This window comes from Phalacrocorax carbo, chromosome 2, assembly GCF_963921805.1.
Source record: "Phalacrocorax carbo chromosome 2, bPhaCar2.1, whole genome shotgun sequence".
NCBI lineage: Eukaryota > Metazoa > Chordata > Aves > Suliformes > Phalacrocoracidae > Phalacrocorax > Phalacrocorax carbo.
Genome location: NC_087514.1, coordinates 99811329 through 99832929, shown reverse-complemented (window position 1 = coordinate 99832929; position 21601 = coordinate 99811329). Strand labels below are relative to the sequence as shown.

At 37.9% G+C, this 21601-nt stretch overlaps 1 protein-coding gene across 1 annotated transcript; it reads left to right on the top strand.

Annotated features, from left to right (window-relative positions):
* Positions 1 to 21601, top strand: DEK (DEK proto-oncogene). The gene is made up of 11 exons (XM_064443678.1): positions 1 to 260; positions 2114 to 2260; positions 3992 to 4093; positions 4596 to 4705; positions 7366 to 7460; positions 10269 to 10389; positions 11570 to 11752; positions 14823 to 14955; positions 17251 to 17399; positions 18732 to 18800; positions 19733 to 21601. Exons 2-11 carry the CDS (start codon positions 2125 to 2127, stop codon positions 19742 to 19744), a joined length of 1110 nt encoding a protein of 369 aa, XP_064299748.1. The 5' UTR covers positions 1 to 260; positions 2114 to 2124; the 3' UTR covers positions 19745 to 21601.

Here is a 21601-nt window from a genome sequence, read left to right as displayed (position 1 = left end):
GCTTCCTTCTCCCCGCCCGAGAACCCGCCATTTTGAAAACCTTGTTGATTCCGGGAGAGAGAGAGCGCCAGTGACCGACCGACCGGCCGCGAGACGCGGAGCGGGCGTGTGTGTCCGTGTGTCGTGTCCGTGCCGTGTCTATCTCGCTGCGCGCCGGGGTGACCGGCCCCGCCCCCTTCTCCGGTAACTGTCGCCTCCAGCTGCCGGTACTGCCGCAGCCGCGCCCGAGGAAGGAGCCAGAAGCCGGGGCTGGAGCTGAGGTGGGTCCTGCCGCCATGGCTGTGACGGCGCCCGAGAGCTCGGCGCTCCCGCCGGGCCGGCCCCGTGAGGGGGGTGACATGGGGAAATAAAGCGAGGCCGCAGGGGTCCTGCCCCGCCGGGGGGACGCCGTGTGCGGGGACCGCTTGTCACCGGCCCTCGCAGGCCCCCGCGGGGTGGCGGGCTGAGGGGTGTTTTGCGCCCGTCGTGTTTCTTGGTCGCTCCGCCCTGCCCTGCGGCCGGGCGGCGGGAGCGGGGTGGAACTGCCCGGCTGCCTGCTGGCTCAGGGAGCGGGGTGGAGCCCGGCACTGCCCCTGCCGCCCTTCTCCTTGGCCGCCGGCTCCTCCCGGCGCTGCCCATCGCCTTCGCTTTCCCCGGCCTCCGGCTAGAAAGTCGGGAAGGGGACAGGTGGCGAGTCCTTGCCTGAAGAGTCCTGGACGAGGGTGGGAGGTGCCGTTGTGCACGAGAAGCCTTCCCGGGGCGGCTTGCGAGATACCTTCTGCCGGCCGAAAATATCCCCGGCTTAACTATTCCTAAAGGTGGATGTCCGTACCCTTTTCCTCTAAGCAAGTCGTCCTCATGGACCTGGTCGCTGGAAGTGTCTTTTTTTCCTGTTCCCCTTCTGCTCCCATTGAAAGGGGAAGGAAAGACAGCGTGTAGTACTTTGCTTGGCATTTCACTTGTGCGGACAAGTAAAATTCAGGGAGTAATATCGTGAAAAAGTCGGATTATATTTCTGTGCCAAACGAAATGCTGGTGCTACTACCCTGAAAGAGATTTTAATTTTTTTCCCTAGTATTTTACCAAATAGTCTTTTATTCTCCTGATTATTGGTAATATAACTCATGTTTTCTGTCATTTGGAGTGCTGCTGTTCTCTGGCACCTGTTAATATTGCCTATAAGCAGTTGACTTCGTTGTTTATTGAGTCTGACCTCTTCAGATATTACTGGCTTTAATATTGGAAAAAGAAAGTGGTTAATCATGAGGTTTCCTTCCTACCCCGCCCCCCTCCCCCCCAAGGGCTTATACAACTGATGCTGTGTTTTGTTCCAGATCTGTAAACAGTGGAAGATTTCAAAAGCTAGAATTTTTCTAAAATGAACAGATAATGTTATCTTCCTTTGTTAGATAGACATTCTCTGTTGATAGGGAAATGGTACTCGCCAAAGTGAGATATTTTAATTTTGAAGTTACTGTTTAAGCCACTTCAAATGCTATGAAAAGACTCCTTTAAATATGCTAAGTACAAAGTATTTATTCTTTGTTGTAGATCCGCAGATTAAAAACAAAAAGCATTTTCAAGCCCTAAGATGTTGCAGCTATTTGAATTCTGAAAGCAGTATTAACTCTTTCAGAAATGCTCATAACTTTTATTTTTTTATATTTCTGTTCTCATATCCCACCTAAATATGTAGCTTGTTTAACTGATTGGGAAACTTGTATGCATAGTTAACTATGATCAGAAATAACTATTTGGTTTATAATATGGTGCGGTAAAGTTGTGGTATCTTAAAATGTTATAGTTCTTAATAGATAATGGCATCAGATGCTTTGAGTGGGTGTTTCCGAATGCTTCACAAATCAAGCTTGAAGACTTGTGTGTGGAAAGAATTGATAACCTTTTAAACTGTTCTTAACCAGGCTAGTTGCTGAATGGATGGCAACTCCTCCTGAAAAAATTTATGTATTGTGTGTATGCAGAATACTTTAGTGTCTTAAAGAATGTGAACAGTCACAATACAAGCACTATGACATTACTTCTACTATAGAAATTTTTTTTAAAAAAGGAAAATTCCTCTATTTTTCATCTGTAGTGCTATATTGAGGATGGTTTCCCTGATCGCTTTTTACAGAACCATACACCATGTCTTCTGTTGCTTCATCAAAAGAAGATACAATGTCGTCTGAGAAAGCAGATGAGAAACAACCTGAAACTGAAAACAAAGCTGAGGAAAGTGATGAAGATGAAGAAGAGGAAGAAGAGGAGGAGGAAGAAAAGGGTATGTTTTTCCACTGAATGAGTTGTCCTTTAAAAAATGCCACGCTTACTGAATGTAGTCTCCTGTGATCTACAATTATTGTTTAGGAGATTCCATGGTACATCTAATGGGTCATAAATCGCTTCCCAGTGGACTATAACAAGCAATGCTAGAAACAGCGATACGGTGTTCCTCAGGAAAGACTGAAGGAATTGCCAGCGTCCTGGATTCCTACGCCAGGGCTTTTCTGTTGTTGTATAAACTACTAGATGATTATAAGGGGTAGAGTCCTTTATCAAATTATTTGTATAAAAATGCATATCCAGAAAAGAATTGTTTTTTGCCAGTAACACTGAAGTGGTCCATGTTTTCAAAAGAGAGAAACTTGAAAACTGTGCAGTAGCTTTAGAAGCAATGCAGATCTCTTTGCTTAACTGCTGTGAATGAATTTAGTGGGTACCTAAATTTAATTATATTGGAGGGGGGATATTCCATTTGACTACTTTTGTCAATAAAAATGATGGTGATGTAGGATGAGCAAGCGAGGCACGTTTTGTGTTGTGGCATGTAATAAAGAGGGTAGTCAAGGAATACAAGATGTGATGAAGGAACTGCTATGCGAAAATGTTAATTTCCATTGTGAAATCTGTAGGCACCTGTTTCACAAATGAACACATCTATGGGAATAGAGCTGCAATATGGCACAGTGAAAACCAAGTCTTGGGTCTTGGATTCATAAAAGAGCTGAAGTTTGCCTTTAGGAAAGGTAGTAGAAAGAAAAGAACCTATGCTGTTTGGGAAACCAGAGTAACTGGAATTAGATTTTTTGAAACGGCCATTTCTTGTGTACATACAAGTATGTTTTGCTCTATTTTCATCAGATACATATCCAGTTTTGGTTATGTTTATACAGATTGTGAAGCTGCTTTCAGATGTTGAAGCCAGGATAGCCCGTCTGTTTAGTGCTAAGGATAGTTTGATTTGAGGTCAAGTATTTTAGTATGAAATGTTTAGGTGAAGCTTGGGTTTTTGTCTTCACACAGTATCATTAAAGTAGTGATGTGCAATGTATACATAAAACAATCTAAATGTATTCATTACTAAGCAGTACCAGAATTACTGGGAATAGTATTCTTGTAGTGTTTGTGACACTTGGATTGTACCTTGCGAAGTGCTGCACTGTGTAGCCCTGTAAAGTGTTGTGCAGTCCCACTGTGCTTGTGGTTTTGGCTCTCCTACTGGTATGTATGGGTCCTCCAGTCCAGTAGTGGGAAAAGAAAGTGTCTTCAGCCATGCTGGAATCTTCTTTTGTCCCTCTGTACAATAGTACTCTCCCCAAGAGAGCCAAAGTGAAGCTGTGTGTGTAGGGGCTGGGGCATCCCAGAAGGAAACTGTGCAAACAATGTCACTTCTGTACCTCAGAAAGGCAGTAGAGGGAGAGACGGATGGGTTTCTGAAAATGCATAGTGCTGCAGCCTCAGTTGTGGGGTGGATTTTCCTTTAGGAAATGACCAGTCTTCAAGGTTAAGTTGGTTGCAGGATTGTGGTTAAGAACTAGAGACTCCAATAGACAGCTCTATAGAATGCCATTGACCTGTTAATCAAAGGTTTGAAAGCAACATAGTACCTGGTTGTATCATTATCCATTTTTGGTTTGCCATTTAAAAGATTCAGTGTTGCATCACCTGTCACTACAGTTGAGTCTGCTCATGTAATGAAAGATACTGTGTTTAAGGAAGCTGCCTTTTGCAGAAAAGAGTCTCATTGTTGAAGGAAAAAGGGAGAAAAAGAAGGTAGACCGACTGACCATGCAAGTGTCCTCATTGCAAAAGGAACCTTTTACAATTACACCAGGTAAGCTTGTCCTCTCGCATAAGAGTTGCGAGCGTTGGGAACCGTAACGAAACATCTTAAAAGATCAGCTTATTTGTTGTAAACGAGACCTACCTTAAGAGTCACGATCTATTTTAAAAATAGTAATGCTATTAAAATTATATGAAACCCCTCTTATATTCTGTAGCATCAATTTAAACCGTAAAAGTTATATAACATTTAAACCTACCTGGAATAGGATCTTCAGTACCTAGCCACCACTAACAAAGGCAAGAGTAGCTAGCATAAGAAGAAATGCCAAGTCCACATACCCTGGTCTAGGTAGTGTCAAGTGAACAGACTGTCAGAATGCCTAATTGATAGGAAAAGGCCTGCTTAATGTTTGACCTATTGTAATGTCTGATGCTATCCTGAAATAACTTCTTTGGTTTTGGGTTTTTTTTAAACAGTAGATATTTGAAGTTATAAACACATACTTAAATATGAATGTGATGATTTGCATAATTGATTTTAACTGTTTCAGGAAAAGGACAAAAACTCTGTGAAATTGAAAGGATACAATTCTTTCTGAGTAAAAAGAAGACAGATGAACTTAGGAACCTGCACAAACTCCTCTACAACAGGCCAGGCACTGTAAGAACTTAAAATCAGCCTTTTACATCTATTAGTTTTCAGGCATAGTGAAGGTGTTTGTAGTATAGTTTTTTTACATTTGCACATATGGGCACACTTCTTAAGTGTCGTTTATTACAGACTACTTAAAAAAATGAATATTGCAGGACCAGCTGAGCAAGCCCATAATTTTTCTAACTCCTGTAAACTACTCTCCCTGTAAGAATCCTATGGAAAGGTGTACTGAATTGTAAGTCTACTTGAATATACTTTTTTTTTAGTGGGGGAGGGGTGGTTTACTTTATGAGGATGAGTTGGAAATAATTTATGATTCACGTGCTAAATTCAGTGAAAATGCTCCGTGTAGTTATTTTGTCCAGCTTAGCTTTTTTTCTTAGTAGTTCTGTTACTTTTACGTTTGAAACCTGTTAGTGGGTTTTTACACATCACTACTTACCTAGTCATTTTCTCCTTCAGTTTGCACTAAGTAGTAGAAAGTAAAACTACATTATATGTCAAATCTTAAGCGTGATTTTTGTCATATTTATCGAAGACAATTAAAATGTTAGTTAAAAACTGATATGCTCGCTTTTATATATAAGGATGAAACAAAATATAATAGCAAGTCTTTCTTGGAGCCCTTTATGTATCAGTGATCATACTTCAAATTTCAGAGTAAATATGACCCATTTTCCTTGCTAATAGAGATAAAATGGATTTAGAGGAAATTAAGGCACACAAAGTTTTACTCTTTCAATGTTACAACGTTTATAGGAATTTGTTTTTAATCTCTTTGTATTTTGGGAACTTAACCAGTACAGAAACCAGGAACTGAATAGTACTGGTACAGATACATGCTAGCTGTAATACCTCAGATTACTGCTGCAAATGCAGTGCTTGTTCAAATAGCAAAGAAAACTGTTGCCTCAGGTATTTAGGAAAAAGAACAGTAGATATTAATTAAAACCCACTTATGTGAATTATGCGATTTATTCAGCGCGGCAATAAACCAAACTAGAGAATTTCTGACCTGGTGCTTACAGGGTTTTGCAAACTTTTGGATTGTCCTGAAGTAGAACTTAATTGTTGATAGGAAAGGTACAATGACAGAACCATGTAACTTTCTGATTTAACTGGCTGGAAGTCATGATGTGGAAGTCATCAAACTGCTTCCATTTACCCTTCATGAAACCAGTAACACTTTTCTGCTGTCTTTGAGTGGAGATACTGGGATACCATTACCTCAGAGTCCATCTTTCCCACTTAGATTGCAGATCTGAGATGTAACTGATTTAAGAGACTGTATTGTTTATTGATTATGCAACACGCAACTAAGACACTACCAACTCAATTATACTGTTATTGTTAGATTATTAAATCAATTATTAATAAATAATCTAGTCAACTAATAGACACACAACTATCTTCAGTTTCATAATTATGTGCAAATGATACAAATGTGAATTGTAATACTAATTAGAGACAACTGCTCTTGAAATACAGCTCTCGCCCTTCCCTCCTGCACCACTTACTTGGTTGCAATTCTACCCCCCTTTTGCTCTGCACTCCAATGTTTAGTCTTTTGGACATAGACTTGTTGGAGAGTCCAGCTGGATTGCTGCAGAGTCCCAGTGGTTTGAGTCCAAAGATATGAGAATACATTTATTTGCTTCATAATACATTCAGTTTGGTAGTATGTCAGTATGGTTTCATCAAAATTATATTTAATCAGAATTGTTGGGAGCTCAGAATTCTGTTTAAGGAAGATCAGATGGTGTCTTGTATGCACGTTCTGTGTGTGCTTTGGATCATAATTAACGTTTTCTAGTAAAACATACCAACACTATCTGCAAATTTTCTTCAGGGACTGGACAAAGATAAGTACCTTTGGAAAAGGAGCTTAGCTTTGCTTAAAATTATAAACTAATGGAGAAACACCAGGAAAAAAAATTGCAGAACTACTAAGAAAGTGAGTTCAAATTATTCTTGATAGTTTTATAAAGATCTCAGAAGAATAAAATATTTGGGGATGTTTTTTAACTTATTTTTTGGTAAAAGAGGGAGTGAAAACAAACACCTTAAATATATTGGGATCTTGACAGGAGGAGTTTTCCTGTTACAAGGGCTGTCGCAATGAAAGTTCATCCCTGTTCAGACTGCGGGTGTAACAGTAGAAGTTGTAAATTGGGTGGTATGTAAATGCAAAAATTGGTCATGCTAAAGAAAAGGTTCAAAAGTACAATCATAGTCCTATGTAAGACTTTAGAAAAGCAAATAAAGCAAATCTGCTTTAGCAGACTATATAGTAATAATAAAATGCACTATTCTATAGCAAATTACATGGTACAAAGGATGCAACAGGCTTCATATGAACGTAGCTGTGCAAACCTGTAAATAACCATATGGTACGTTCTAAACAACCCTGAAATAGCAGGTGATTTTACCTGCTAAGTTATTAAAAAGAATTAAAAGTAGCAATATCACAAGAACTTAATTGTTGTAGTTTGGCTGTCACAAGATAAATAAAGGCATAATCCATGTAGGTCATAATTTAAAAGGTATAACTTTGTCAACAGAAAGCTAACTGCTAGAATAGATTCTTGTATGAGAAGTTAACAAACATAATTGGATGAAATCGTTCAAACTACTTGCAGAGTAGTAATCTGTGTGTTCTGTTCTAGGTTGCTTCCCTAAAGAAGAATGTGGGTCAGTTCAGTGGGTTCCCATTTGAAAAAGGAAGTGACCAATACAAGAAGAAGGAAGAAATGTTAAAAAAGTAATGATCTCTATTGCTACTTTACATAGCTTGGCTCATGCTATACACTCCTTTTTATTTTCAAGATTTTTACTTCATATTAAATTTAAACTTTAAGGTGACTGGCTGTTTCCTAGAGCTCTGTGATCTGTTTCTGAGCTCATTTTGATCACACAAACTGATCTCTTAAGACAACTCAAAATGTGTTAAAAAGATTTTAATTGTGAATGTTCTATTCACAATTCCTACAGTCCTGGCTTTAACTATTGCATGCTAACTAGCATATTCTTCTGCCAAGTGAGAGGAAAACTTTCTTTCCCCAGGACAAGTGTGGTGTTGTGAATATTGTGCTCTATTCATGGGGCAAACTTGCATCCTTCTATGCCTCAAAACCTTCCTCTTTCAGAATCAAAGCCATTTCTGCTTATTGTATAGTAAATATACATTTGTTAATTGCTGTAGCAACTATCTAACAAATCTCTTTTTTTCTTTCTTACTTCCAGTTTTGTTTTTTTACTGTTTCCACACATAAGTTGCTTCTCTATTAACAGGAGAAGCTGCTGCAGCTTGGTTTTGACTGGACTGAAAGGGTTTAAAGATGCCCTTGCATATTTGTGCAGCTAGTTGTAACAAATGAAAGAATTAGTAACTTCTACACAACTGATTCTAAGTTGGGTTTTCTGTGTCAGTTTGTTGCTAGTGGAAAGGCTTCCAGAATTTTGGAATTTGCAAATCTTCCTTCCTCAGATATGCAGTTTTCTGGGAATGGAGTTTGTCACACACATGTGAATCTACAAGACAAACTCTGCCTCAGGATGGGAGTTTTGACATTTCCCACAAGTTTAATTGGATAGTGCTTCCCCTTATCTGCAGAAGGTCATAAAATAAAGTAATTTTGTACATTTTTTTCATATTTTTCCATGTGAAGGAACTACTAGCTAAGTTCTATTACTCTTCAGTCTTCAGCAAATATTCTGAAAACTGGTTGTGTTGTCACTCTAATAGCAAGGTACTGAGCCCTGCGTGCTTGTGTTACTGTGGTAAGTTCTGCCGTTCTTAGTGATGTAGGAAACTTGCTTATTAGATTATTGACTTATTCTGACTATGTGGTTGATTTCTGCCCACGCTGTACACTTGCATGTCATCATGTTTTAACAGCATCAGACAAGATGAAGAAAAGACAATTTGTTTTGCAGAATCCTAATGTTCAGGTTATAAGCTAAAAAAAATGAGGGTTGAGGTTGGTGTCTGGATTAGTTTTGCTTACAAAACCCAAGAACTACTTGCTGTGGAAGTTACTCAAAACTTGTATGCACTTGTTTATTCCACACTTGAACTGCATTTTAATACTTAGTAATTATGTTTGCTGTTACCTGTAGATGTATCTTTAAAGCATTAAAAATATGAAATTATTTAGGAGGCTATATTTATTCTAAATAATAACTAGATCTATACTACACTATAATATATATCTAACATATTAGAAATATATTCTTTCTAATTTAAGTTAAAATACAAGGACAAATGCCATGTGTAACACAAGTCATAAGGCATTTTAGTTAAAGCAGCAATAGAACCGTAAAATCCTAAACTTGGTATACAAGGCCTTGAAAATTTGTTTCAAACTTTGGTGCTATGCAGTTTTTTAAATCTGTTAATGAATTAAATTATTTTTAATTCTATAGTACTACTGTCTTTTAAAATGTAAAAGATCAACTTTTGATTCTGCAGGAATACTTCACAAGTATTCAGTGTATCCCCAAAAGCTAAACAGGAAGGCTCGCTGCATGTTAAGATTGCACAAATTTTTGTATAACCTTGTCTAGAAAAATGATTGAAAGATTTGGATTCATTGTTGGAAGGATGGTGGAGTAACTATACTTTAAGGCAGGGAGATGCACCAAACCAGTTAAGATTTCCTGTTCTCCCATGACCTAAAACATGGGAGAACGAAATTGCTCTGCCCCCTAAAAAGTCCGAACGTTTAAAGGGACAGTCTGAAAGTAAATGCTACTTTAGAGAAGTTGCAGGCCACAATTAAATAGTTGCACTGACTTTTAAAATGAAAAATAAGTTTCCTTTGCCTTTGATTACCAGAAATAGCTATTAAACTTGTAAAAAATGGTCAGACAATGAGATCCATTTTTCAGGCAGCATTATACAAAATGAGTGAAGAGGAAAGCATAGGCATTTGAAGGGAGGTAGCAGGTAGAATAAGTAGGGGATGGTTTTTGTTTGTTTGTGGTGGGGTTTTGGGGGTGCTGTGCATTGTGTTTTTGTTTTGGTGGTTTTGTTTTTGGTTTGTGTTTTTTTTTTTTAATCTCGCTAAGCTTGCATCCTGAAATCATACCCTCAGAGGATTTGACTCTTTCTTCCTACTTTTTTCAATACCGGTGGGACAGTTGGTTCAAGATCCTGTTGGAGTAAAGGGGGTGGATGTCAGTCTCTTAAACTTTTGTCTTAGAGGTACTTCTGTAAAGGGGTAAGGAACCAGAGAAAATAAAGGGAGACCCACTGCCCCTTAAGAGTTCACATCTTTTGCCCACTGGATTTATTGTCCAAGATTAGGAAGATTCTGGGGAAGATTTTTAAAAACTTTTTATATGTCCTACTTTAGACACATGCGGATGGAATTTTGTTTGCTTTGTGTAATATGGTGGTGGTTCCTTGCTTAACTATAGATAAGACTGGAAGCATAGTTAAGTGTATATATTCATGTCTGTTGTCAGGTTGCAGACACAAACCAGAGAGCACCTTCTAGCAGTCAAATGTTGACCAATTGTTTAGGATGTGATACTGAATCTTTTTTCTTTTTTTCTCTCTCTCCAGATTTAGAAATGCAATGTTGAAAAGTATCTGTGAAGTTCTTGACTTGGAAAGATCAGGAGTTAACAGCGAGCTGGTAACCAGAATCCTAAACTTCTTAATGCACCCAAAATCTTCAGGCAAGGTGAGATGCAGGTTGTTACGCTTGCTTTTATTGCTCTGCTCTGATGAAAAAATGCAGCTCTGTTCCTTATTATTTGCTTGGTGATACAGAGGTGATACAGTTACTGTTCTAACTTCCTGAAGTAGCAATGGCTTCATGAAACAGAGTAGCTCTACTTCTACAAGCATCCATAATGGGGTGAGGACTTGGATAGAAACTGTATGCTTACATGTTAAGTTGCACCCATTAATACACTGTTAGTGCACAAAAGTATATGTTGTCAGCACATGAAGCTAATTAGAGATAGCCATACCTAAATACCATAAATAGCTTCTGCTTTGTGGGTGAATGGAGGGGAATAGACATAATATGTGAGCAGGAAAGAAAAAGAAAAAAAAAGTGTCAGAGCAAGAAATGAAACATGGAAGGACAGGAAAATATGCTGTCAGATGTTACCTGGGTATGCTGCAAGTTGACGAGTGTATGTGATCACACTTGGCCATCACAAAATGGAATTTGTTGCAAGGCTGGGAAAACTTGCTTTAGCTAATATATGCTAGTGCACTAGATTCAGCTGCCAAGACTACTAAACTCTATTATTAATCCTCTTGAACTTCCAGGTTTTAATCTAAAAGCAATACTTAAATAGTTAGACTGTTGCTCAGAAAATAAATTTATTCCCAGGAAACACTGGTAAATGATGTGAAAAAGAAGTCTGCATGCTGTGTTAGGGACACTGGTACTGAGTGTCAAGAAAATGCACTTCTGCATAAGACGTGACAGAGTTCCTGCCCTTTAAGTCTTCTGAGGAGTCGTCAGCTAATTTTTTACCAGAAGAAAAAAACTTGCTTTTATGGGTTGGCAGGGTGTAGGTAGATAAAAGACGCCTTCTAGATTGTTCTTTCTTCTTTTCCCTTCCCTAACCCCAACCTTTGAAGATTTGTTGTGTTAGGGGAGTGGAAGGGGTGCTTAGCTTAGAACTGAAATTTCATCTTACTCAGCTCCATCTCTGTAATGAATTTCTGCTTACTGCAAAATGTTATGGCTTAAATGTAGTACGTAAAACAGTCCTGACTTTTGTTATTAAGACTTGGAGACCTGTATATTTGTTTACTGATCTTTCATGGGATTTGAAGGAGTTCATATTTTAAAAACTCACTTTTGTATTCCTACTTGGATAACATGCATCCCGGTCTCTCAGCCATTGCCAAAGTCCAAAAAAACACCAAGCAAAGGTGGCAAAAAAGAACGCAGTAGCACTGGAACAACAAGGAAAGCAAAACGCACCAAGTGCCCAGAGATTTTGTCAGATGAATCCAGTAGTGAAGAAGATGAAAAGAAGGAAAAGGACGACTCTTCAGAAGAAAAAGAAAGTGAAGATGAGGTAATGAAGTTTTTTGCTTGTTTTTCAACATAGGGCTAGAAAGATCTGTCATTATGTGGTTGTTATCGATTGGTAATTCTTGGAACGTGCAGAGCTGGGGGCTAAGTGATGTTTAACTGAATGAATGGTTTGAAAGAAAAGGGAGCACATCTGCAATTTATAACAGATTTTCGTAATTTCTTAGTACATTAAATTTAGAGAGTAATAAGGTAAGAGGCAAAGGTTCTAATTCTTGGATGTATATATGCACCTTAAAACCATTTTCTGTATGTCATTTGGGGGCATCCAGGATTTCAGACATAATTGATTGCATTTCTTGTATCACCTTGTGATGACTTGATTAATGTAATTTCATAAAAATTCCCAATATCTATCTATCTTTTTTTTCTGTGTAGGGTTTGATTGGATACCTAGGACTCAACTTTGAAATCAGTAGAGGTCCCTGACCTACCTGGCTGCATTGTTTTTGGATCTTGGTTCCATATTTCTCCTGGATTTTATGTCCTAATCTCTCTTTTAGGGTTCTGTGTCTTGGATCGCAAAGATAAAGTGAGCAACATAGTAAGCAGCCTTACAAAGATCCCTGCAATCTCCAAAGTGTTCTCATCTCACTGTATTTTCTGTTTTTCTGTTTTCTTTGAAACTTCTTTTAGCCTTGCCTAGTAAGAGAGAAATGAGATGAACTTTGTATTTAAATGCAAAATACCTTTCCCAGTGCATTCCCTTTCAGTCCTGTATTCAGTCACAGAACAGACAAAAAACATGGAAGGCCAGTGCAAATGTAAAGCTGACTTGTGTACAAAGTGTACGCTGATTTGTCTGTATGCCTGAAGCCTGGAAAAAAAGAAATGAAAAGGAGCTACAAGCTCTATTTTATCCTATATTTTCATTTAGATGGGACTGCCTTTTTAGCCTTAATCAGAGCCCTGCAACAAACAGCAATCAGTCAACTAAGTGTTGGTGTCCAAGGAAATTCTTTATGTAAGCTATGGAACCTTTGGCTGTAACGTAAGACCATTATTTACTTGGGTTACGTTGTCTATTGCAGTGAAGTGTGACATGCTGTTACTATTTTCTGCAGCTCAAACTAGTTAACAAAAATCTTTTATTGAGAGGCCAGTTTCTGTAACTTTAACAGTTTATTCTGTCACTGTTATTTTGATAGGTGTTAGTTTTAATTTAAAAAGATAGTTCAAGGAAATTCCCCATGCCACTGTGAAACAAACTTAATACTTAGTTTTCCTTTTTCTTTCCCCGCAAATTGAAAGAGGGCTGAAATACTAAAAGTTAATTTTATATTTGTTCATCTCTTCAGCAATATAGTCTTCCTACTGTGAGGAGAGGAATATCGCTTTCAGAGGCAGGGCTTGTCTTTTGGAAAATGTTTCAAGAGCTCAAGTTATTTAAAAACCAACCAACCAAAAAACCAAAACAAATTTAAAACCCCACAAAACCAAAACACCCTCCCCCACTCAAACAAACAAAAACCAACAAACAAAAAACCTTACAGTAAACCCCTTTGATCTAACTGGGTTGTCTTTGCCTTCTGTCAGAAGGTAGGAGTTAGATATGTCTGCCAGGCAATAGCTGAGTAGACTGAAGTCTTTGGAAACTGAAGTTGTGTGGAGTAAAAGCTTACTACAAAAAAATATTGGTATGTCAGATCACATTGAATATAGGAAATGGTGAAATGGAAAATATCTGCATTTGTAGAGCTTTAAGATTGCAGCAATTTTTAAAAAAAATTAAGTTTATGACACCCTTTAACATACTGCAGGTGGAGGGATGTAGGTAGCACATGAGCTTTGCTGCCCCAGCTCTGTTGGAATCTTAGGCATGGAGTGGCTGGAACAGATTGTCCTCAGAGTTGTCTGTCTCTCTTGATAGCAACTATTTCTTTAAACAATACAAACAAACAAACATCTTACAGTTACCTGGAAGCAAAAAGATCTGAAATGTTTATGTGTGGGGAGCATAATTTTTTTAAAAAACTGAAATTTGAGTTCTGGGTTTAACTTCTGACTTATAGCTGGTGATGGAGCTTTAGCAGAAAATCAAAAGCTGAAAAGTTAGAAACTACAAGCATTTATTTAGAAATGGGGCAATCCTTGAATGTATTTTCTGAATTTCAACAGCAAAAGTCTTTATCATTTATTTAACACTGCAGAGATAACTGAGCATGCCAATATAAATAAATATAATCTGGTTTATTAAATACTAGTTTCCTGAGTTGCACCAGGTACTAATGGGAAAAGCAGTTAAAAGTTATATGAACTAATATTAATTGTTTAGATGTGATAGTTTGCTCAGTTGACTACACTGCCATTTTAAAAATAAATTAGAATTACGAGTTTAGTAACTACTGCTAGTTAATTTGTTTTGTTTCATGATGTACTTTTCTCTGAAGTATGGTTTATTCCTGGTCAATGTTCCATGTTTGTTTCTGTGAGGAAAGTTTTCAGCCTTGTCAGAAGTACTATCTAAAGATTTTGTGAGTTAAGCACACATTTAATTTGTGCCAAAAATGCAGTGCACTGATATGTGTATACCATATGTATCCGTTCCCAGTTTCTTCTGTTGCTGTTAATGCAATAATTTTTGGGGTTAACTGGTCTCAATAATTGGGCAAATTATTAGCTAATATAGTTCTCCTCAGCAAAAAGAATTAGCTGTGTGTAGTCTGAGAGAGCTATAGCATGTATAAGTAATAAAATACAACATAGTGTCCTTTCTTAAAGGAACATCTTAAAAGTGTTTTTTTAAGCTAATTATAAGTAATTATGAATGGAAGGCTGTATCTCAACCAAACTACTAGTATAATGAAGAAGTTCTAAGTGTTTGAGCTTCAGACCCCACATAGAAGGACAATGTGAAACTTAAAAGAATGTAGGAATACTCTTTGTGAACATATTCCCCCTATCGTACAGGGGTAGAAATTGCTGGTAAAATACTGTAATTAAATTTGCTGATTTAGCTTATATTGACAGAAAGGATAATTGCCATTGTGGAAAAGGGGTATGGATTTTTTTGGGTAGAAACCCTAATTTTAATTTTCTGTTTTTCTTTATAGCCCCCTAGAAAAGCATCTAAAAGAGAAAAATCTAAAAAGATTACTTCCAAAACCAAGAAAGCTATGAAGGGTGCAAATGTCAAGAAGGCAGACAGCAGCACTACTAAAAAAAATCAGAACAGTTCTAGAAAAGGTAAGTGTTTAAATTTTTCATCAGACTTTGTCTTGTAGCTGAACTGGGATGCTTATTAGAAAGCAAGCTTTTGTACCTAACTGTGAAGAAACAGAATTTGGTGAATTGTTGGTTTGCTACTTGATGTAACTTTTCTTGCAACTGTAATTTTTTAAAGTTCTTTGTCTGGCAATACTTTACATGATTTCTGTTGTTTACATATGTATACTATTTATCTGCACATAAACGGAAAGTATCAGCCTGGTTCTCCCTTCTGCTGGAAGAATGTTAGCAAAATTCTGTTGGTGCCTCTATAGTGGCTTCATGTGAATCTTGTAATTGATCCAATTGTACATGTAAGGTATATGTGATTTTTTTTTTTGTTAACATGGATATAGGTTCTGCATGTGTCCTGTTCTTGGTTTTCTCATATCTGACAATATGCTTAAAAGGTATAAGTACATTGAGTTCCCTCATACCTGTGTAAAGATTGCAGCAGTGCGGGTGGGGGGAGCGGTTTCTTCCTAAGCAGCTTTGCAGAAAAGGACCTGGGCAGGGGCGGGTGGTTCTTGCAGACAATGGGTTGAAGCCAATTCAGCAGCGTACCCTTGTAATAAGGAGCACTGACAGCACGCTGGGCTGTCTCAGCCAGTGCGTAGCCAGCAGGCCGAGGGAAGCGGCTATTGCCCCCATTCAGCACTTGTGAGCCTGCCTCGGGAGTGCTGTGCCCAGCTTTGGGCTCCCTGTTGCGAGACAGGCAGGGACATACTGGAGCGAGTCCAGCAGAGGGTCAGCGAGATGGCCAGGGGTCTGGAGCAGACAAAGTTGGGGGGGAGAGGGGAGGCAGAGAAAGCTGGGCTTGTGCAGCTTTAAGGAGAGGCAGCTAAAGGGGGCTCATACTGCAGTCTGCAGCTACCAAATGGGAGAGAGTGGGGAAGGCAGGGCCAGGCTCCGCTTTGAGGCGTGCACAGTGAGAGAGGCCGGGAGGCGGCAGGCACAAGCTGCCACCAGGGGAACTGCAGTTATGTGTTAGGGAAGAGAAGCTTTGCCTTGAGGGGGGATGGTGACAGAGAAATGGGGCCTGGAGCAGTTGTGAAGTCCTGGTTGTTGGAGACATACAGAATTCAACCTGGCAGGGCCCTGAGCAGCCAGCTCCATGTTGGCCCTGTTCTGAGTAGGAGCTTAAACCAGATGATCTCCAGAGGTCCTTTCCCACCTTAAATTCTCTGGCATTCTGTGAGATAACTCTGTGTCTCTGTCACAATTGTAGTATGAGTTACTAATGCAGCATGTATCTATACTGCAAACATACTTCATTGAATGCCAGCATTGGCTTATGTTTGCTCTAGCACAGATACCAGTTCAGATTTAATTACCCTGATTGTCAGCGTATTAAGAAAAGGTATAATTAACTTCTTAGGCACAGAATTATGCTAAACTTCTTTCGTAGCCTTATTTCTCAGCAGAGTAAACTGGCCTGTGCTGAACTCCCATGTATTTTCAGATTGGCTGCTGGCAGTACTAATGTGGCTGACTCTGTGTGAGTGTATCCGTTATTTTGTCATCAACATATACATTTATATATGTTAAAAAAATGTTATATGTGTGTTTTGCATATGTTATATTCATAATTTCTTCTTTACTCCTACTGCATTTCTGTTTTCAGTGTATGTTCGCAGTACAAAAATCAAAATGTTCAGTAGGTTTTTCCATAAACTCATTATCTAGACTGTTTGGCATCTGCTCTGAATTTTGCCTTGTTGGCAGTAGAGGAACTGAGTGGATGTTGGACTCATTCGGTCTAATTTTTTTGCTGCTGGAAAAGATTGTAGGAGTGTCTTGTGCCTCTTAACTTCATTTACAATTCTCTGCATTTGTTGTCATGGTGTTTCTGACACCACATTCAGTAATACAGCACTGCAAAATTACAAGATCCTAGTGCGCAGCGCTGCTGGGGAAAAGAATCAAACTCCTTTTTAAAGCAAATCAGTACTTTTTTTGGGCCATAATATCTCAGTTTAGAATTGCTCTAATAAAACTTTTTTTACTTTGATAGATTGTTTAATCTGTCCCATACTTTCTAGAGTACATATTGATTTGTAAACTGATAGTTCATCAACAATGATGCAGATTCCTAAATGTAGTACTGATAGCATCAGCTTTGTTTTTAAATGGATGATCTGGCAAGATGTCTATTTTAAGGGAGAACATCTGTATTAGATGTTTGGAGAAAGTTCTGAGGGCTTCTGTTTTGGAGGAAGAAAGCAGATGGATGGAAAATCTTTTATTACAATTCAAATTCTTCTTCCTGTTTAGAAAGTGAGTCTGAGGATAGTTCAGATGATGAACCTTTAATTAAAAAGCTGAAGAAACCACCCACAGATGAAGAACTTAAGGAAACTGTCAAGAACTTGTTGGCCAATGCAAACTTGGAGGAGGTCACAATGAAACAAATTTGCAAGGAGGTAAGCAAATATTATTTTGCAATCTCTTTTTAGGTAGTGGGTTGTCTGTGAACTAACTTTTGTCATTGTTTCAGAAATGGAGGCTTGCACTCTGCACAGTGGTTCAGAAACAAAGTAGTTTTGCATTGATTTATTTACTTGCCAACAGCTATAACAAGGAGAGCTTTAATCTTAAGATACGCAACACTGATACCCAACATCAGAAGGGAAGTCTCCAAAGAAAAATTAGCTATATGGAAAGCAGCAGTTTTACCTGGAAAACAATTGCCATGTATTAAAGTGAAAATATTTGAAATGTTGAAAGAGTACAGCAGCTTGCTGCTGTTAAAAGGGGAGGGCTGTGTCCTGCTCTCTGTACATTTCTCCTGCTCCCCTTGATCTCATTCTTAGTATGTTCTCTTTGAGTCCATTCTACTCTCATGTGTCAGCAAAATATGAATAGTTCTCAGCTGAGTTAGTGAGTTTAATCAGTTCAACAAGGAATCCATTAAGTGTCAGGACAGGGCCAGGAAGGGGCCACGTGGCCGGAAAAGGGAAGGTTGGGGAAAAGTGACTAAAATACAGACAGTAGTGGTGCCTTGGTATCTTTTACAGTCAGTTAACTCGTGTGTGTTTTCCTAGTACTTCCAAGATGTTGTCCTGAGAAAAATAAATCAGAAGCTATTTTTATGAGAAAACTCTGTGTTTATATTCTGTACAAACTTTTTCTCATGTTCATAGTCATTCTAGAAAAGTCTGAAATTTTATATCTGAAACAAAATATTCTGCATTGGTTGTCAGTGTTGGCATCTGGGTTTTCTTTGGTTCTCTCCCACCCAGTTAACCAAAGAGTAGTTGTAGAATAGCACTCAAATGTGTTGACTCTTCTGTTAGTCACTTGAAAGGATCATGGTTTTACTTATTACTAAAAAATAAATAAGCCTTGGGATTTGATATTTTTTTAGCTTCCTACACTAATGCAGGGGTATCTGACTACGCAGAGAGCATGTAAAACAAAGATTGGAGAATTCTTATTTGTCTGACATGGCAAGCTAGGTGTTCCAATTTGTTGATGTGAAAAATTTATAATACTAGTTTAGTCAGTGAGGAAACACAAAAAATTACATGTATTTAAATATTCATGTTGTCAAGATAAGGACACAAAAATAAGCTTGTAAATTTCCTTGATTAACAGAGGGTGTTTTGGCAGTTTTAATACTAAAGTACAACACCAATTTTTGCCCTGATCTCATTTAAGGTCCTTCTACTCATGCAATACATTGCATGAAAGTAATGTGAGATTTGTTTTGTTTGGAGGTTTTTTACACTTTTTTCTTTTTTTATTTTTTTTAGGTCTATGAAAACTATCCTAGTTATGATTTATCTGACAGGAAAGACTTCATTAAAAAAACAGTGAAAGAGGTAAAGACTTTATCATTTAGAAAACACTCTGTGTTGTTTTTTTCTCTCTTCAGCCTATTAGAAAGTGGCGTGGCATCCTGTTCAACTAGTTTTAATAGCCTGTGTACTATTGAAATTTAGTGCTCTGATAAAGCTGAACCCTGGCTCCGATATTTTCTTTTCTTTTGTATCCCTCTTTAAAAAGTAACTGCTTCAGACTCTCTTTTCTTAGCATGCCACTACTACTCTTATGAATTTCTTTGGTAAGCAGAACTAAAATTAAAGCTATTATAATTTTTGATGACTTTTACTCTCTGAAAACTATGCATTTGCTTTAAATTACAGCCTTGGCTGCAAAGTGCACTATAATTCATACACTGACCACATATATTTGTAGGTAACAGTGCATGAGGTTGTATAGGCTCTGCAGACCTGCAAGCTCTGGCAATGGGAGATGGCAAAAGAGCATCAAGATAGGTAGTTTTTCTCTGTATGTGCTCCTGGTAGCACAGTTACAATGTTGCCTTTGAGTTTGCTGCACTGAGGATTAGGCCTGATGTAATGTATTCATGACAAAGGATTTATTGTCTAGTCTGTGGTTGGTAATTTGTAAGAAAATTTTCAAGTTCAATACTTTTGTTTGCCCCAAAACTAAATATGGAACTAGAGAAGTGAGGTTCACTTAGTGGAGTTAATGAAGTAACTTTTCTCTTGTGGCTTCATTTGCAGATATTGATACATGACTATCTAGAAACAGTTATGTCTATGTGCTGTGCATACATGTGGCACTATCAGCAAACGCATATGCGAGCAATTTGCCTGCTGTAGGGATGTTCTTGGTTTTTTGTGATAGCAAAAGTAGAGTGTATTTTCTTGATAATGTGATGCAAAAGGAGGGGCTGTATGTAATTGGGTTGAGAGAAAGGAGAAAACTAATACACTTCTCATTTCAGTTGATTTCATGATGTGATTTGACTGTGGGAAATGAAGATTCCTGGTTTTATGTTCCCATGGATTTGAAGATCTGATAGGCACCAGCAAAAGGAATGTGTCTTACCCTTGTGGTATTTAGTCAGAGCTGATTCTGCTGATTTAATGTTACGAGTGTTGATGTAAATTGCTTTGTGTATCTTTTTTTTTTTTTAAACAAAACTGCATCTGATGCAGTTTTTAGTTGAACATGCTTAAGTTTTGTGCATGGCAATAAATGTTCCCCTTTTTATAGTTTTGTAAATTTTGAATTGCTTTGTATAACTAGATTGATTAGAACAATCGTAGCTTTTTAGTGTGGATTACTAGCTTGCAGGAGATCTTAAAATTAAAAAAGACGAAAGCTGCTTATCTGCACATATACATGCAGAGACTGGAATATTGCAGTATTGGTTATAAAGATATTTTGAATACATATCCATTCTGAAAATAGCAAGAGTTAGTCACATATTAATGTCTTTTATATTCTAATGCATTCTACAGATGCAGAATTATTCTAAATATCAATTACTGTCTTGCATGTGTAGGCACTGAGAACTGTCAAAGCATGGTAACTAATTGGCATATAGATGTTATTTTTGTACTTCTAAAAGGCTTTCTGTTGTGTATATAAAGCTATTTCAGATTTCTTTTGTGCAAATCAGTTTTTAAAATCTTGTTGTCTTAGGATTTATGACATGAAATGTCAGTGTTCAGCAGTGAGGCTGCGATGAAAAGTGGTATGCATAAGTTTCATGAAACTACAAACAAATTGATGTTTTATGATGTTTGTCCCATCTTACCTTGTACAGAAACTAAACTGTAGTTTTATACTTAAGCTTTTCAGCATTTAACTTTGTAAAAAAGACTACAGATACATTTGGTTCAATGGCTTAACATAGTAAATAAAATCCCTCCAAAGGCTATAGGAAAATTTCTAAAGTTCACTTTGCAAAATATCTTTTAGTGTCTTGACTTGATGGCCTAGCATCTCAGAAGTGGGTATCCCAGACATACAGCTGGGAGGCTTGATAGCTTTGGAAGCCCACAGTGGGGCTTCCGCATCAGGCAGTGCTGATGTGCGTGGTTAAGCTCTCTTCTGTATGGGAAAGCTCTTCTGAACCTGGGCCTTGGTGCCTCAACATGGACAATGGTACTTTTAAGCCTGAGTCTTGAACTCTGGCCTACAGCTTTTTGGATCAAAGTGAACTCCTAGCATAAATTTTTGTTGTGTAGGTTTCTGTTCTCTATACACCTCGTTGCTAATACGGGAAGTCCTTACACTTAAAATCATGAAACTAGTAGTTGCCAAAGTGTGGGCTGCTGTTAACGCCATGAGCACGGAATCACTCTGACTGTAGTATTGCTGGAAGACAAAGCATATTTTTTTGGATTTTATTATTGTACAGTTGAGAAATAAGGGTTCATAAATGATCTAGATTCTGAAAATGTTCAGCCATTTAGACTATTAGTCTTCACACACTTCTTGAATTTTTGCGTGTAATCCTTTATAATAAGGCTGAATGTAATGGGGGTTTTTTGTATTCAATAAATGTCTTTCACAAAAATGTAAATCAATTTTGATGATCTAACATTTGCTTAAATGTATAGTAAAAAAAAAATCTATACAGAAACAAGGTTGTTGTCTTTGTCTCATCTGCTAGAAACTATTCAAGCCTGATTCATCATCAGGCTTCTCTGCTTTGAAGATACTATTGCTGAAATGTATGTCCTTGCACTAGCATAAGATTTTAAGTCTTCTCTGAGGTTGGTTTATTTGGTTTGGTTTGGTTTTCTCTGAACTACCTTAGCATAAAAAACTCTTTAATTTGCAATTAAAACTGTAAAAAGTT

Bases quoted from the DNA above. Each gene is read 5' to 3' on its own strand.
- DEK (XM_064443678.1), top strand. From the start codon at position 2,125: ATGTCTTCTGTTGCTTCATCAAAAGAAGATACAATGTCGTCTGAGAAA. The intron at 2,261-3,991 runs GTATGTTTTTCC...TGCCTTTTGCAG, and splicing joins AGAGGAGGAGGAAGAAAAGG to AAAAGAGTCTCATTGTTGAA. The intron at 7,461-10,268 runs GTAATGATCTCT...CTCTCTCTCCAG, and splicing joins AAGGAAGAAATGTTAAAAAA to ATTTAGAAATGCAATGTTGA.